This window comes from Amblyomma americanum, chromosome 5 (assembly GCF_052857255.1).
Source record: "Amblyomma americanum isolate KBUSLIRL-KWMA chromosome 5, ASM5285725v1, whole genome shotgun sequence".
NCBI classification, from domain to species: Eukaryota; Metazoa; Arthropoda; class Arachnida; order Ixodida; family Ixodidae; genus Amblyomma; species Amblyomma americanum.
In genome coordinates, this window is record NC_135501.1 from 70,730,231 (window position 1) to 70,745,311 (window position 15,081).

The 15,081-nt window shown below is 48.8% G+C and overlaps 1 protein-coding gene across 3 annotated transcripts in view; it reads right to left on the reverse strand.

Annotated features, from left to right (window-relative positions):
- Positions 1 to 15,081, reverse strand: part of LOC144132526 (signal-induced proliferation-associated 1-like protein 2) — a 145,991-nt gene that overhangs the window by 69,902 nt on the left and 61,008 nt on the right. For all 3 annotated transcript variants that reach the window (XM_077665002.1, XM_077665004.1, XM_077665003.1), the window contains exons 12-14: positions 13,277 to 13,411; positions 9,653 to 9,747; positions 4,705 to 4,850 (exon numbers count right to left, since the gene is read on the reverse strand). In XM_077665002.1, the coding sequence (XP_077521128.1) occupies positions 4,705 to 4,850; positions 9,653 to 9,747; positions 13,277 to 13,411 (376 nt within the window). The remainder of the gene's footprint in view (positions 1 to 4,704; positions 4,851 to 9,652; positions 9,748 to 13,276; positions 13,412 to 15,081) is intronic.

Here is a 15,081-nt window from a genome sequence, read left to right on the forward strand (position 1 = left end):
TCTCCCATGATTTTCTCCGCAGCCTCCCTGCACAGTAGAGTGCTCGTTCGTCTAGAGGGTGCATGATAGCGCTACCAGCATCATTACTGCAAAAGCTCGCTGTCGCCACAGGCGATGAAGATTTCCAATTAAGTTTGACCGAATCAGGCTAGTACTCCACCCAAACGTAGCATAAAACAAAACTGACCGCCAAATGCCACCTTTGTGCAAATTTTGAGGACTAACGAGCGGGCGGTTAGGCCGATGGAATTTTTTTTATTTTCTCTGATTTACACAACAGTCGGTATATATTGTGCGTTATGACCTTTGTAGCTTGTAGGACGCGTTTAGAAAATCCTCCTGTAATTTGTGCTCCCCCTTTTGGATGCCCGAATTTAAAGAAAAAAGTGTGCAAATTACGACAGTAAACACTGTACTTACAAAAGTGAATGAAACAGCAAGAAAAAAGCGTACAGCTTCAACTATAGACAATTTATTTCCACAGAGTGCACTTAGGACTTAAAAGAGTCCAGAATGGTGGCTTGCCGTTTCTTTCGCTCGCTAAAAATCACCACACATCTCTCAAAAGCTTGGAAGGCCGCATTGCTGTCAGCGTCGCTGTGAGGTGCGACGTATCTGCGGAGGAGGTCCAGTGCCGTAATGGCTTCTCCAAAGCTAGGATTTGGTACTCCCCGGCATCGTGCGGTTCGTGCTTCTCATCGTCATTGCAGTCCGCGGCTTCACTCGCGACCGAGTTCTCAACGATCTCGGCGATGCTCTGGCACTCTGACGTCCGACGGCAGCATCCACGGTGACGTAGTCGTCGTATGTGACTCCCATGGCACCCAGCGCATTCATTGCCTCAGCTAGCTCTTCTTCACAAGAGGCAGTTGGCAACTCTTCAGCTTCCGTGGCAGCTTCCATCTCGCCGTCCACGCGAAAGCCACACCGCACGGAGCAGTGCTGCGCAGTTGGCGCACTCACTACAGTCCACGCTGAAGCGACGTAGTGCATAGCGTCAAGCACCGAAATGGTCACAGGCCGCTGTCCACGATCAATATGCGCGAGCCAATGCTTGACAATGCACTTTCTGTAAGAATGCTTCAAGTTTTTTATGACGCCAGCATCCAACGGCTGCAAATGGCCTGTCATATTTGGTGGTAAAAAAACAAGCTTTACGTTCCAAGGAAACGGCGGGTCTCTCGGGTGGGCAGCACAATTGTGCAGAAATAGGATGACACTCCTGCACTGGGCACCCATCCTGTTGTCAAAGTAGCGAAGAAATTCTTCAAACAAAGAACATGTCATCCATGCACGACTGCTGCTTCGGTAGTGACATGGCAGCAGGCGAGTGTTTTTCAAGCACCGTGGGTTTCGGTATTTGCCAATTACCCATGGCTTGAGCTTGTCTGAGCCATCCATGTTGCAGTAAAGGAGCACGGTTAGTTGTTCTTTGGTACATTTGCCTCCGTGGCAAGCTTCACCCTACAGAATTAATGACTTAGATGGCTGCACACGAAAGAAGAGGCCAGTTTCATCGGCATTGTAAATGTCACGAGGCTCATAACCCTCAATTATTCTAGATAGGGTGGCCTTCAAATCATCCACTGCTTCCATGTTGACACTCGCTGCTTTTCCGCTTACCATCTTATAAGCAATGCCATGCCTCTTCCGGAAACGATCGATCCAGTCATTGGACGCCGCAAAGTCGGTGATGCCCAGTTTCTCGGCTATGTCCATTGCCTTCTCACGCAAAATGCTGCCGTCGAAGTTGACACCGGCAGCGCGACCTTGCTTGAACCAGGTAAGAAGAGCCTCGTCGAGGTTTCCATACTTGGCGCCATGAGCCAGCTTTGCTTTCGGGCCGAAGAGTGCGGCATTCCCCTCTATCTCGGCACGCTTCGAGACGATGCTGTTAAGCGTCGAGAGTGGGAGACCAAGGTCCTTGGCAATGTTGACTCTCTTCCGTGCTGGCTGCCTGTCGACTGCGTTTAATGCGTCCAGCTTTTCCTCAATGGAAAGTGCCTTCCGCTTGCGCGACGCCATCTAAGCACAAGTTCAACGTTCACGAGGCTTAAAGCACAATGACGATAGCACGATAGAAGAGGAGTCGGCCTGTCCAACAACCATGCAGCGACCGTAATCACGGTGATGGTAGTGAGAGCATTTTTTCACGAATGGCCACCTCGTGGCGGCCTCTCAAACTGGCGTGCAGCTTCTTGCAGTCAGTTCCATAGCCAAGCCCGGCCAAGCCCGGCCAAAACTCGTCAAAAGCCAAAATGGCGGTTCGAGCACGTTGCCTACTTTAGCCCAGGCGGTTTCAGGGTGCAAAGTTGCGACGTTTTCGCAGCTACTACGTAACAGCGGGGTTCCTTATATATTGGATCCTATGGAAGCTATGCCGGGACCAGATGAAAAAGACGCAGCAGCCGAGAAAACGCAGCAGTGAGGAACGTAATAGCGGGGTTCTACTGTATATGGTCCGTTCACAAGCAACATCAACCAATTGCAGCACTTGGGACGTCTGATTGCTGGGAGGGGGGGGGGGCAAAAAAGTTTGAGAAACGGAGAAGATATCACAGAATGAAATGATGACAGTTCTTTCTTGAAAAGAGGAGGTAAGTAACTGTTCATGGCATCATAACTGTAAACCTAAGCAGTCAAGTTGGGCCCCATGGGCAGCATTTCAGCGCATATTCGTAAATCGTCTGTGTGTATACATGCAACAACTTTTCTTTCAGGCTGAAATGATGATTTCCTGGGGCTGGCAACACTTCATTGCTATTTGCAGCTTGAAAATTCTTCCTCTGGTTTGGAATTTTGGTGCCCGTTGATGTCGATGGCATGTAGTTGGCTGTAATTAGGTGGCGACGCCAAGGCGCTATAGCAGACCACCAAGCCTGCACTCAACCAGTTAATGACGAAACCCGATTTTACGAACTTCTCTATGTAACGAAAAAGTTTTGATTCCCTGGCAAGTTCCCGGGAATAACAGAGTCTGGGGAATAATTGAGTGAAAAAAAAAAAGGTGATTTCTCACTTATTTTGGCCATGATGTTTCGCAGCATGTTGGCAGCGTGCTTATACTAGTAACATCTAGAAGGCCAAGTCAGGGCCCTGGTTTTGTTTTGACGGGACTGCAAGCTGTCCCGCTGCACAGAAGAAAGGAGTCGGCAGTTGGCTGCGGACGCTTTTGACCTTGGCTTCGAATCCCTTTTACCAGATGTCGCTTTCCCGCACAAGCGATTCGAGCCGCTTTCATGGACTTTTCACATGCACAGGTGCGGGTTGTCGGCAAATGCGATGCTGCGGTAAAGCTTTTAGGCGCCACAAGGGTACCATTTCAGATTTATAATGCGGAAAAATGCCTTCCTTGAATTTATGACTTTCCTGAACTAATTAATTCACAGCTGCTCTTCACTTCGTTAAATCGAGATTTAACTGCATTTGTTTTGGAAGCAGCTAGTGCCAAACTACACCTGAATGTCGGAACTGATGCTGCCCACTGGTGGCAGCAGTGTGAAACTTACTCCGCGGTGGTATTTACCGTATTTACTCGTCTATAACCAACCCGCCCCTGCGTATAACCCGCAACCCTAGCTTTGAACTCCACAAAAAAAAAAACCTCACATATGACCTGCATGTCCTCGGAACCATCCAAGCTGTTAGTGATGGCACATTTTTTAAAGTTTTTACGCGCCAAGTCGGCCGGTATCGCTTTCCACGCATCCGTGATCCGCTGGCACGGCAATGGAATATCGGACCTTCGCATGCGTCCCGTCGGTGTGAGGGCGTAAAGGCCGTCGGCCATCCACTGGGCACACAGCCGCTTCACGTGTGCCTTGAACGGCTTGTTCAGGCACACATTGAGTGGCTGTAGCATGGACATCGTGCCTAGGTTCGTTGTTTCAAGACTATCTTTTTCTTCCTCCAGTCGTGAATGCACAACTCGTTGACGTCATCTGTCTCACATCAGCTTTGTTGCCGATTTCTTCGGCAGTGGCTATAATCTTTAGCTTCTCTTTCACTGTGAAACACTGCCGCCAAGTGGCACTCATGACGCCAAAACAAAGCAGGCAAACAGTCCAAACTGGGGTGTAGTACACAAAACAGCGCCTGACACTAGGCTCAACAATGCTGGCTGAAGAAAACGTGGCCAATGGCGTGGGGAAGGATAAACAGACTATGAATGTGGATTTGGCTATGCCTTTCGCTGACCTCCTCATCGGCTTGACAAGAGTCAATGTCGATGAGGATTGCGGACTACCTGGGGGAGGCCGCCGAGCATTGCCGTGAAGTCTCCCTCCCAAGAAAAAACCCGCACCCCCACTTTTTAAACGCATTTTTCAAATTTTGGTGCGTTTTTCAAATTACGCGAGTAAATACGGTGGTAAAGACACTGATGTAGAAGGAATTTTTGCTGGCCTGAGCAACTTTATTTTATAGTTGGTTTCTTCTCTATGAGAAAAACCCCATGACAATGTGCCCTCCCTTCGTGGAATTCCAGCAAGAACAATTTAGTATTAGGCAATGCTCCATTAGCACTGACAGTCACCTCCATAAGCACGCCAACACTATGCATAAGCCAACTACTCATAACCAGGACCGCAGCTTCCTGGTACCCTCAGCACCAGGTAAACACGGTTACCTATGACGTAAGGAAGTGCCATAGTTACTCTCCTGGACAATAAGTTAGGAAGTGCCAGTTGTGTGAATGAGTCCCACCTTCCACTGTGTGAAGACCATCCCAGCACGGAAGCCGCTGCACAGCCAAACACAGGCTCCCCAGTCACGTCGTCCAGAAGCACAAGGGAGCTGGCCGAGATCCCGAGTATGCAGTCGCACACACAACCTTGGCCCTGGTCTTCCACCTGTCAACAACGAACGTGGTCATGATACAATTTTACTGCCATTCCATCATTGACGTGCAGCACACTTAAAATACTCACAAAAGCACATCCCACTCACGCTGTAAAACCATCATGAATGTTGGGCATCAAGAGTGCAAAGTTGTATAAAAATTGGACAGCACTGAGGCAACTTGAATGAAGCATTAAGCATGAGCAGCGCAATGTTTGGTACAGAACAACTGCAGAGTAGTCACATAAGATGATTGTCCATGTGCTCAGTTTCATGATGCAGTGCTGTTGGGTACCCACCAGTGATACCATGGGTACAAGCCTTGTGCACCCTTCCCTTTTCCACTGGACAAGTGCTCGGCTTATTGGGGTGAAATGCTTGAAAAATGGGCCGCTGACCCCACCTTGAGTAGACAAAAAAACACCTAGCGTCATGCCGCTTTTTGGCCAAAGCTGCCTTTGTGCCAAAGAATTTATTGTCACCATCAGTTTTACGGTGTACAAGCAACTAAGGTAATCATGCGCTAAACACAGCATCAGGAGTATCTGACTGTTGTGCTAACGGAGTATAATACCGTATTTACATGATTGTACCATATTTACTCGAATGTAACAAGAGCTTTTTTTACCGAAAGTAGAAAGGAAATGTCAGCCCCCGCGTTACAATGGAATACTAGGTTTAAAAACACTATGAAGAGCACCAAACACACACTATTAAAATCATTTCATGTGTCAAACGTGTGCGTTGATCGTACTGATCATTCGAAATCACGCACTCCACCTTGCCGGTCAACCAGTACGCGAACCACAGGTCACAACTACTTGGACAAATTGGCAACCTAATCGCAAATGCAAAAAAAAAAGCGACACCAGAGAGAACAAGCCAACAAGAGTCGACCCCAGCTAGAGTCACTGGCACGATGAGAGGGCGCCACCTCTTGACGAATGCTCGCAACCTGTAGCGAGGTTGTGTGGCCTCCGTGACCGCAAAATGAAACAGCCATCTCGGAGGCACTGAGCGCTCGCAATCGCCACCGACGCCAGCAAAGGAGCGAGCGATGCCTATCCCCATCAAACGGTCGAGTTGTCTTCAAGCGGAATGGCATGCTCACGCGATCAGTATACAGCTGGCTTCAAGCGCAACGCTATTCTGCTTGCTGAGAAAGTGGGAAATTCAGCGGCTGCAAGACGTCTGGACGTCAATGAATCGGCGATCAGGGCATGGAGTAAACATTGTGAGGAATTGTTTAACTGCAACAGCCTGCGAAAAGGCTTTCGGGGGCCCAAGAAAGGCCGCTTCCCGGAGTTGGAGCGTCGCCTTGCAGAGTTCATTAGCGAGCAACGTTCCCGACTACTTGGAGTAAGCATTGAAATGCTTCAGTGCAAAGCACAGGAGCTTGCGCGGGACACGGGTTTGACCCAAAACCAGTTTAAGGCATCACGAGGCTGGGTGCACAAGTTTACGCGAAGGGCCGTGTTCTCCCTTCAACGCACGACTTCTATTTGCCAGAAGCTGCCCGGGGACTTCGAATCAAAACTTCGAGAGTTCCAACTCTAGGTCATCAATCTTCGTCACTCTACCAGCATGCCACTTGGACATATCGGCAATGCCGACCAGACCCCCGTGTATCTGGACATGCCTATGTCCAGAACAGTGCACAAGTCTGCTGAGCAGGAAGTTCGCCTTAGAAGCACAGGCAACGAAAAACATCGGATTACCGTTATGCTGGCATGTTTGGCTGAAGGCCGCAAGCTCCATCCATTCATCATTTTTCGCCAGAAGACGATCCCGAAGGAAACTTTCCCGAAAGACGTTATCGTGCGCTGTCACGAAAAAGGTTGGATGGACTTGAATCTTGTCATAGATTGGATTCAAAGCGTGTGGGACCGAAGGCCAGGTGCATTGCTGCATCCGGAAGCAATATTGGTTCTGGACTCTTTCCGAGGTCACCTGACACCCGGCGTCAAACAAAAGCTACAACGTGATCGAACGCATCTCGTTGTTATACCGGGTGGCATGACCTCCATTCTCCAGCCTCTGGACGTTTGCATGAACAAGCCCTTCAAGGATCGCTTGCAACAATTATACTGGGAGTGGACTGAAAGTGGATCAACAACAACATCTGCAGGTAGGCTGAAACGCCCAAGCGTGTCTACCGCTGCCCACTGGGTTTCAGCAGCCTGGTACGGGCTGCCTCATGATTTGGGCTACCGTGCATTTAAGAAATGCTCAATTTCAAATGCTCTAGACGGATGCGAGGACGACCTGCTGTGGGAGGCAGCTAGTGACAAAGAAGAGTCAAGCTGCGATGATGACAGTGACGACGACAACTGCCGTGAGGATGAGGGTGTATAGGAATGCCTGTTTGGCTTGTATTTCAATAAAGTTGTCTTTGTACCTCAGAACTGTGCGATGTCGGTTCCTCGCGTCACATTCGGGTTCTTTCGATTTTTCTGTCGCACGCCCGAAGTCTACCCTCGCGTTACAATCGTAGTTTTTTTTTCCCCCTTTTCATACCCGAAAAGTCAACCCTCGCGTTACAATCGTGGTCGCGTTACATTCAAGTAAATATGGTAAGTTAACCTATTTTTCAAATTTTGAAAATCCGAAGTGGGGGGTCTACTTAAAATAGAAATGAAAGCATCGCACCATAAATAAAGGCGAGACAAACGTGATATCAGGCATGCTACAGCGTGGTTGCATTTTTGCTATGCGGCTCCGTCGCATCGCTCTTGGTGCTGACCTTGAGGAGCTACTATAGGTCCGTTCGATTCGCCTGCACTACGTGAACTGGTTCTCGCGGTGCTGCACTTCACCATTCGTTTCAGCGGTGCAAGATGGCGCCGTCTGCACGACGCCATTCATTTCAAAAAAGTGCAGATGTTGTGCAGGTCTAGTTCGGGAAAACTGTGCACCTCCTCAGTGGTCGGTGCCGAAATGGTGCAGCTGCAGCTGCCATGGAAGCAGACGACGGCTTGCACTTTGCGATAAACGGCAGAGCTACTCAAATTATTCTACTCGTCAATGAGAACGGTGCCTCACACGGCCCGCCGACGCTTATAGAACGTGATTGGCCACCCGAGAAGGCGGCGACAGAGGTGGGGACGGCAGCCCTCGCTGGCATCTTGCATCTCTCGACCATTGTGCTCTCGACGGACCTGTCACCGATAGACCTGTCACGGACCTGTCACCGCTAGAAGCCAGTTAACTAAAAAGTAAACATGTGCATGCAGTGCATGATGTACGTTGTTGCAACAACATGCAAGTCGGCGCACGTACATGTGCGTTTCACTTAGCTGCCGTGAGGTTGCATCGAGGCTGACTCATTGCAACACTTCGCTGCGATGTGCTGTTCGAAAATTCTTCACGCGGTTCGGAATGTTGGCAGTTGTTGATTTGGGCGTCATGCCGCTGGCTGCAATTTGGTGGCAACGCCAAGGCTAGGAGATGATCAGGCCTCGACCATTCGTTTTCGAAGCAGCCAGTGCCAAGCAGCACTTGAACTGCTGGGACTGGTGCTGCACGCTCACAGCACCGCCATGGAACTTTGCAGAACTGGTGCAGGGAGTGCAGGCGAATCGAACGGACCTTATGTCAACACGCAGAACCGGCATCCCCACCCCGCGCGTGGCGGCTGATGGTGGTGGTTGTTGATAAGCAGCAAACTGGCACCAGCCCATTCCCCACACGTGGCCACAGATCGCATCTGCTGATAAGCGGCGGCGGCCCGATAACGCATTTGTGTTCTGCTCTTAATAGGCGTCGTCTAAGTTTTTGTTGTTCACTTTCAACCGCGCACTCGGCGCTCAAGGGAACGTCGATAGTTGATGGAAGGGCCGCTTTTCCAATTGTGGCAGCACCGCCACTAGGAACCACAGCGGCGCCGGAGAGTGTCGGTAGCCGAAGGAACAGCCGACGCCGCTCACATGTAGTTTCTCTTTGGCTCTGACGCATTTGACTACTGCCGGGCATGTTTCACAAGTTTTGAATGTAGTGCTTCGTCATTTGTGCTTTGCGTCCGGTAAGCGACCGGCGCTCGTTGACAGCTACATTTAAGATGACTGTCATTCTTTACGCCGAAGAAACGAACAACTGCGCGCCGGGCCGCAAGTTCGACGTGCGCAATGGGTGATACAGGTGTGGCAGCTGCAGCAAGGCAAAATTTTCAGCTGTTCCACACGATGTTGTGATTTGGCTGTTTGCGAAGTGCAGGACTTCGCTGCACAACGATGTTAGAATGATGCGCTGTGGGACTGCAGCAGCGATCACGATGGCAGCGCTAATGAGGACGATAGCGCAAGTGTGGACGAGTAGTCCAGTGACTAACACATTTTCGTTCTGGAATGTGCCCACGGGCGCTCCCGCGCGTGGCAGTAGCGGCTGGCGATAAGCGGAGGCCACAGGATAGTGCTATCGCGTTCAATTATTAAAGGCCAAGCATAAACGACCTCCAAGTGATGTGAGGGGGTCTACTTATAGCCCTGTAACTACGGTAGTATTTAAAATGTTACACGTTGTTTAAAACAGTTCATTCTTTTCAGGAGCCTAACAACTCGCAACAAATCCACATTTGCCAAAAGCAAGCTTGGGTGGAAAGCAATGCATTTGTTTACAAAATATACTGTGCTTTTTCTTAGTTTCCTGAATAACAGTGGCATTATTAAATGGGAAGCAAACAGCACAGCAGCTCCTATCAGCTGCTAACATAGGTCTATACATGACATAGGCACAACATTACAAAGTTAGCGATTGGGTGACAACTGTTACTGAAATAACACCTGCAAATGCCATGTAACCCTGCAGCGTCGCTTACCTGGACTGACCAGGAGATGGCACCACGCACGAAGCCATCAGGCACAAACCTTGGCCGCGGTCTCTCTTTCTTGCGCACTCCAAAGCTCAACAGGGCTGTAACAGTCAGATTTGTTCAAACTGAGAAAGGTGGTGAAGAAAGCAAAAGAACTAACAACATGCTCATACATCAACAATTACAGTTAGGAAATGACTTTTTGGGCCAGTATCGGTTAAACAGAACCCACGCTTAAACGGAATATCAGCCTCAGGGCTGGCTGGTTTTGAGTTAAGGCAGTGCAGAAAAAATATCATAAATCGGAATCAAAATTTTCCCACAGTCAGATAAACAAAACTGGAATCAGAACTGAAGATACAACTGCCAAAATTGCCCGATTCCTGACTCCAACGCACACACGATTTTCCTGTATGAGAAAACAGAAAGCCACAAGTTGTTCATGTATGCTTTCACGTTACTCGTTGCTCTCTTGGTGGTTTTTCACTGTCATTGCAGCGTGCAAGTCAAAGTAGCATGTGCGTAACGACACAATTGTACGGCGAACAGTCTGAAGCAAATGGAGATCGAATGCTGTGATACACCGCTCCTTTCCGGATTTCCACACTTGCGAATGACCAAGCTGACTAGCCATCTAAGTGACAAACCGAACTGTCAGCAGTCGTGTAGTTGCGGATTCCGGCACGACGCATGCTCCGGATGTTAAGGCAAGTATGGTTGGCCACTACAGTTGAATCCCGGCACAACGAATGCCACTTCAACAAAATTTTCGCCACAACGAACTATTTTTCATTCCCCGCGAAATCCCCATAGGAGTTAATGTATTAAAATTCCCTCGAAAACGAATTACTTTGTGAGCACGCATTCGCTTCTACGAATTTCTCGCGAGCCTTCACCGGTCAGTGGCCCGCCTTTCTTCAAAAGTTGGGTGCTGTACAAGATTATTCCCTGCTAAAGCAGTGGCTTGGAGCACCTAAATAATGCACGAAATGTATGTTTATTACATTTTCATGTATTCTTTATTAAAAAATTTGGTTGGGAGTCGTTTATTCGTCATAGGGAAGCAGCGAGGGGACTTGTTGGCGCCGGGCGAAGGCTGCCGGCCGTACGAGGGCCAAAGACGAATCCAAATCCAGTCGCCAGCGTCCCCTCCCCGCCATTTTCTCGTGTGTCGGTGTGTGTTGGTCGTCGATCTCTCGCTGCAGTCTGATCTCGTCGATCGCCTCTGCCATGTCGCCGCCAACGAAGAAGCGAAAGTTTATTTCGCTAGAAGAAAAGGATAGAATTATCGCCGAAGCAGAAAGCGGGAAGAAGAAGGCGATTATTGCCGCAGATTTGGGCATCGCGCCGAGTTTGCTATTCACGATTTTGAAGAATAAGGACAGTATTAGGGGGCACTTTTATCGGGCAGTTCAGCGCAGCACAAGAAAGTGACGCAACCAACGTATGAAGAGCTCGACAAGGCGGTCTATGCTTGCTTCGTCCATACGCGAGCAACAAATATGCCCCTGAGCGGTAAAATTGTACAGCAGAAGGCCCTAAATTGTGGTTATTTGCTAGGGCTGATGGTTATTTGCTAGGGCTGAACGACTTTAGGGCAAGCATAGGATGGCTGAACCGCTTTAAGGAAAGGCATAACATCGTCGGCAAGGTTTTGTGCGGTGAATCGGCATCTGCGGACGTTGACGGCGCATCATCATGGGCGGCGGACAACATGACTGACATAATGAGCAGTTACGCTCTGTCTGATATTTATAACGCAGACGAGACGGGCCTCTTCTATGAAATGCTGCCAGCGAAGAGGCTTGATTTTAAAGGGCAGCGTTGCCACGGAGACAAACATAGCTAGAAACGAGTGACTGTGCTGCTGTGCACAAATGTGGATGGGTCTGACAAACGCCCCCGTTAGTTATTGGGAAAAGTGCAAAACCGCGCTGCTTCAAGGGAACAGGAGCCTACCTGTCAAGTACGTGGCAAACAGCCAGTCGTGGATGACCCCTGCCAGTTTTGCTGACTGGGTGGTGGCACTTGACCGCGACATGAGCGGACAATATCGAAAGGTTTGTTTGCTGTTGGACAATTGCTCAGAGCACCGCATTGATGACGTCAATTTGTCAAGTGTGGAGCTGAAGTTTTTCCCACCGAACTGTACTTCAGTCATTCAACCCCTGGACCAAGGCATCATCCGAAGCATGAAATCTTCCTACCGGGATAGGTTGATCCAGCGGCTTCTCCTGAGCACCGACACTGGTAGGAAGACGAAAGTCGATCTTTTCATGGCTTTAGAAATGATGGCTGCAGCATGGAGAGCAACACGGTGCAGCGTGATCCGCAACTGCTTCAAGCACGCCGAGTTTGTCGACAGCAAGGCGACCAGCACGACTGCAGCCGCGGAAAGTGTACCATCGTCATCGACTCCGGGGATTGACGTTACTTGGAAATCGCTCCAGGAAGCTGGAAACATCCCTGCTGACATAACGCTGGACGATTGCCTCAACGCTGACGCGGACGTGATTGTCTAGGGGGAACGAATCGATGAACACATCATCAAAAGTGTTCGCGAGCTGGAAGAGCCGTCCGATCATGAAGACGACTCCGCTCAAGCTTTACCTGCCCCGGCAGCCTCATCGCAGGTACTGGATGCCTTCGACGTTATTAGAAAATTCCTTGGCACATACGACGACGACGTTGCGATGTCGCTGTTAACAGAGTGCGAGAGTAGTGTGACGCCACTGCGGGCAGTGAAACGCGAGCAGGCTAACCTCACAGATTTCTGGCAATAAAACTGTTTTGCTGGAGTTATTGCCTTGCATTTTTGGTTAATTTCTCGACAGCGAAATTTCGCGACAACGAAATTTATCGCGCGTCCCGTCGATTTCGTTGTAGCGGGATTCAACTGTAATCGGAAGTTTTCTGTTCGTGTGACCTAATACTCGCCTGGGAAAGTGACCAGCACCATGAGTGAGCTGGGTGAATAACATGCATTTTGAATTTCCATTAGAGGAACCATGTGAATCTACCATTTTTTTTTTACGCATCGAGCAACATGCATCCTGACAGGAGTGGGCAGCAACATGAGGTGGTGTGTGCGACCTGAGACTGGTCGTAATTTCAGATGGTAATTTTAAAACACTGTTCAAGCCTTGCAGGCCGTAGCAAAAAAAAATGGCTGACAACACAAGGCAATAAAGTTGCTGATCAACTTTTCAGACTCGGTAGTACCCAGAAAATCATCTAAATTTTCGAACGCCCCAAGAAATTAATGAATTTCAAGAATATCATTTTGCTGAAAAACCCTGGCGAGAAAAATTGTGAATTTTGACATTTCTTATGTGTCTGCTTGCGAGCGATATTACTTAGCAGCAGTCTGAGCCAGAACCATGACACAAACCAAACCTAATGTGGTTTCAGTATTGCAACCGACTGTAAAAGGCACATCATGTTGAGGCTCGATTTTTGTGAGAAAAAGTGCACGTTAGAAGCGGGTAAACATGGTATGTCAGGGCGAACAAAAAAACCAACCTGAGAACATATGACTTATGAATATCATTCATGGTAAAAGTGGCACGGCCAGTTTGAGTGTCCAAATAATGGCTCCCCCCCTTCTCGAAACAAGTATGGCACACTCACAAAACTTGGGCCCAGAGTCGAGCATGGTGTTCGTAGAGTAGTTGGCTGCCAGGTCCTTGAGGTATTCCTGGCGCGTTCGCTGTGCCATCGTGGCAAACTTTTCTGACCGGTGGGCTGCATTCTCTGCATTGATCACTGCAAGAGGAGAAAGGAGTTATCCACCTGCAACTACACAGGAAGCTTTTTTATCTGTTACATGCAAAATTTCAAATTACATCAAATAAGCTGACAGCTAAGCAGAATTTCACAGTGGAACTGGCCACAACTGAAGTTTAATCTGTGTAAGAGTGAGCTCGTTGTTTTAAACAACCAGATGGTGGTTCACAGCTCCACAGCTTTGGTTGAAATGTTCATTTGCAGTCCATGCCGGACAGATATATTCTGAACATACAATATTACAGTGCACTTTCATTATGGCCGGGGTCCTGTGCTGGTGGCGGCCACTAGCCATTTTAGACAATGTTTACACGATTGCTGTGGGCTCCCAGCATGGGCTAGAAGAACAAGTTTGAGCTCACTGGTAAAAGCAATGTACCGTATAAATGCGTATATAACGTGCAACCATATATAATGTGTAAGGGCTGCACCACGTTTTCCCAAAGGAAATATTAAAAAAAAAAAGATCCATGTAAGTGCCGCATCTAAGCTTTCCACGACCCACGTGAGTATAGCCTTTGAAAGCTCTAAGGAGAAAGTTACTTAACATATTACATAAGTGTACAAGGACTTGTTGTAAGTAAAATCAAATTACATATTTGGAATCGGCACACAAAAATACATGTTCCCTGAAGATTGCTTAATGATGACTTTATTAACTCTTTCACTGCCACTACCGAGATAACGCAGGCGGCCGCACATGCACACCCCCTGCTTCCCCCGAGTAAATGCGTTTTGGCTTTTTAACTCGCTCCCTGCCTCTTCCGATAATACGCGCATAAAAAAAAACATGCAAGCATGTCAGGCCGTCTATGAAGAGGCCCCATAAATTCATATACTATATGAACGTGAGCAAGGGCAGCACCCATGTATGGGTTGCACCCAGTTTTCCCGAAGAAAGTATTACAAAAAAAAATATCCCTGTAAGGGCAGCACCCAAACTTTCCACGACCCACGTGCCGTAGCTTGCACGATCAGCTGCGGCTGCAAGCAACATTGCGCTTGATCACGGAGGCCACACACGCGCACAGGAGCATCCAGGTGCCGTCCACAGATGGCGCCCGAGGCCGCGGGTCATCATCATCACAGTTAACTTTTGCCTCCACCGCAAGCTCTCATTACCCATATCGGCATCAGTGTCACCAGCTCCAGCCTTTTGTGCCTGCCAAGGCATTGGGAGTTGTGGCGGTGTGTTAGTTCACCATAGTTGCGGCTTTCATGTGCTGCCATTCAGCGTTGCAATTTTAGCACGATAAGGCAAGCACGTTAATAGGTACATGGCTGAGAGCTTGCTCTTGAACACAACAAGCGTGCGGCGGGCAGGAAATTCGACGTGGCCGAGAAGTGCGTCTAACGATAGTGCAACCAAAAGGATGCATTGAGGAACACAAGGTGCAAAAAGCGCACTTTCCGAGGCAAGCCTTGCAAGTTTCCCAAACTGGAAGAAGAGCTGCTCTGATAAGTGATGAAGTGCGGAACAAAGGCAAAGTGTTGACAGCACACATGCTGCGCGACTTCTTGTGGGAGGAGCATGCACCAGAGCACAGCACTCGCTAGGAGTAGGTGAACATAGAATAAATGCCTCTCATTCCCTGATTGGTGGTGTTTTTACTTACAAAAAAATATTTTTTTCATACATCCCTTGCATG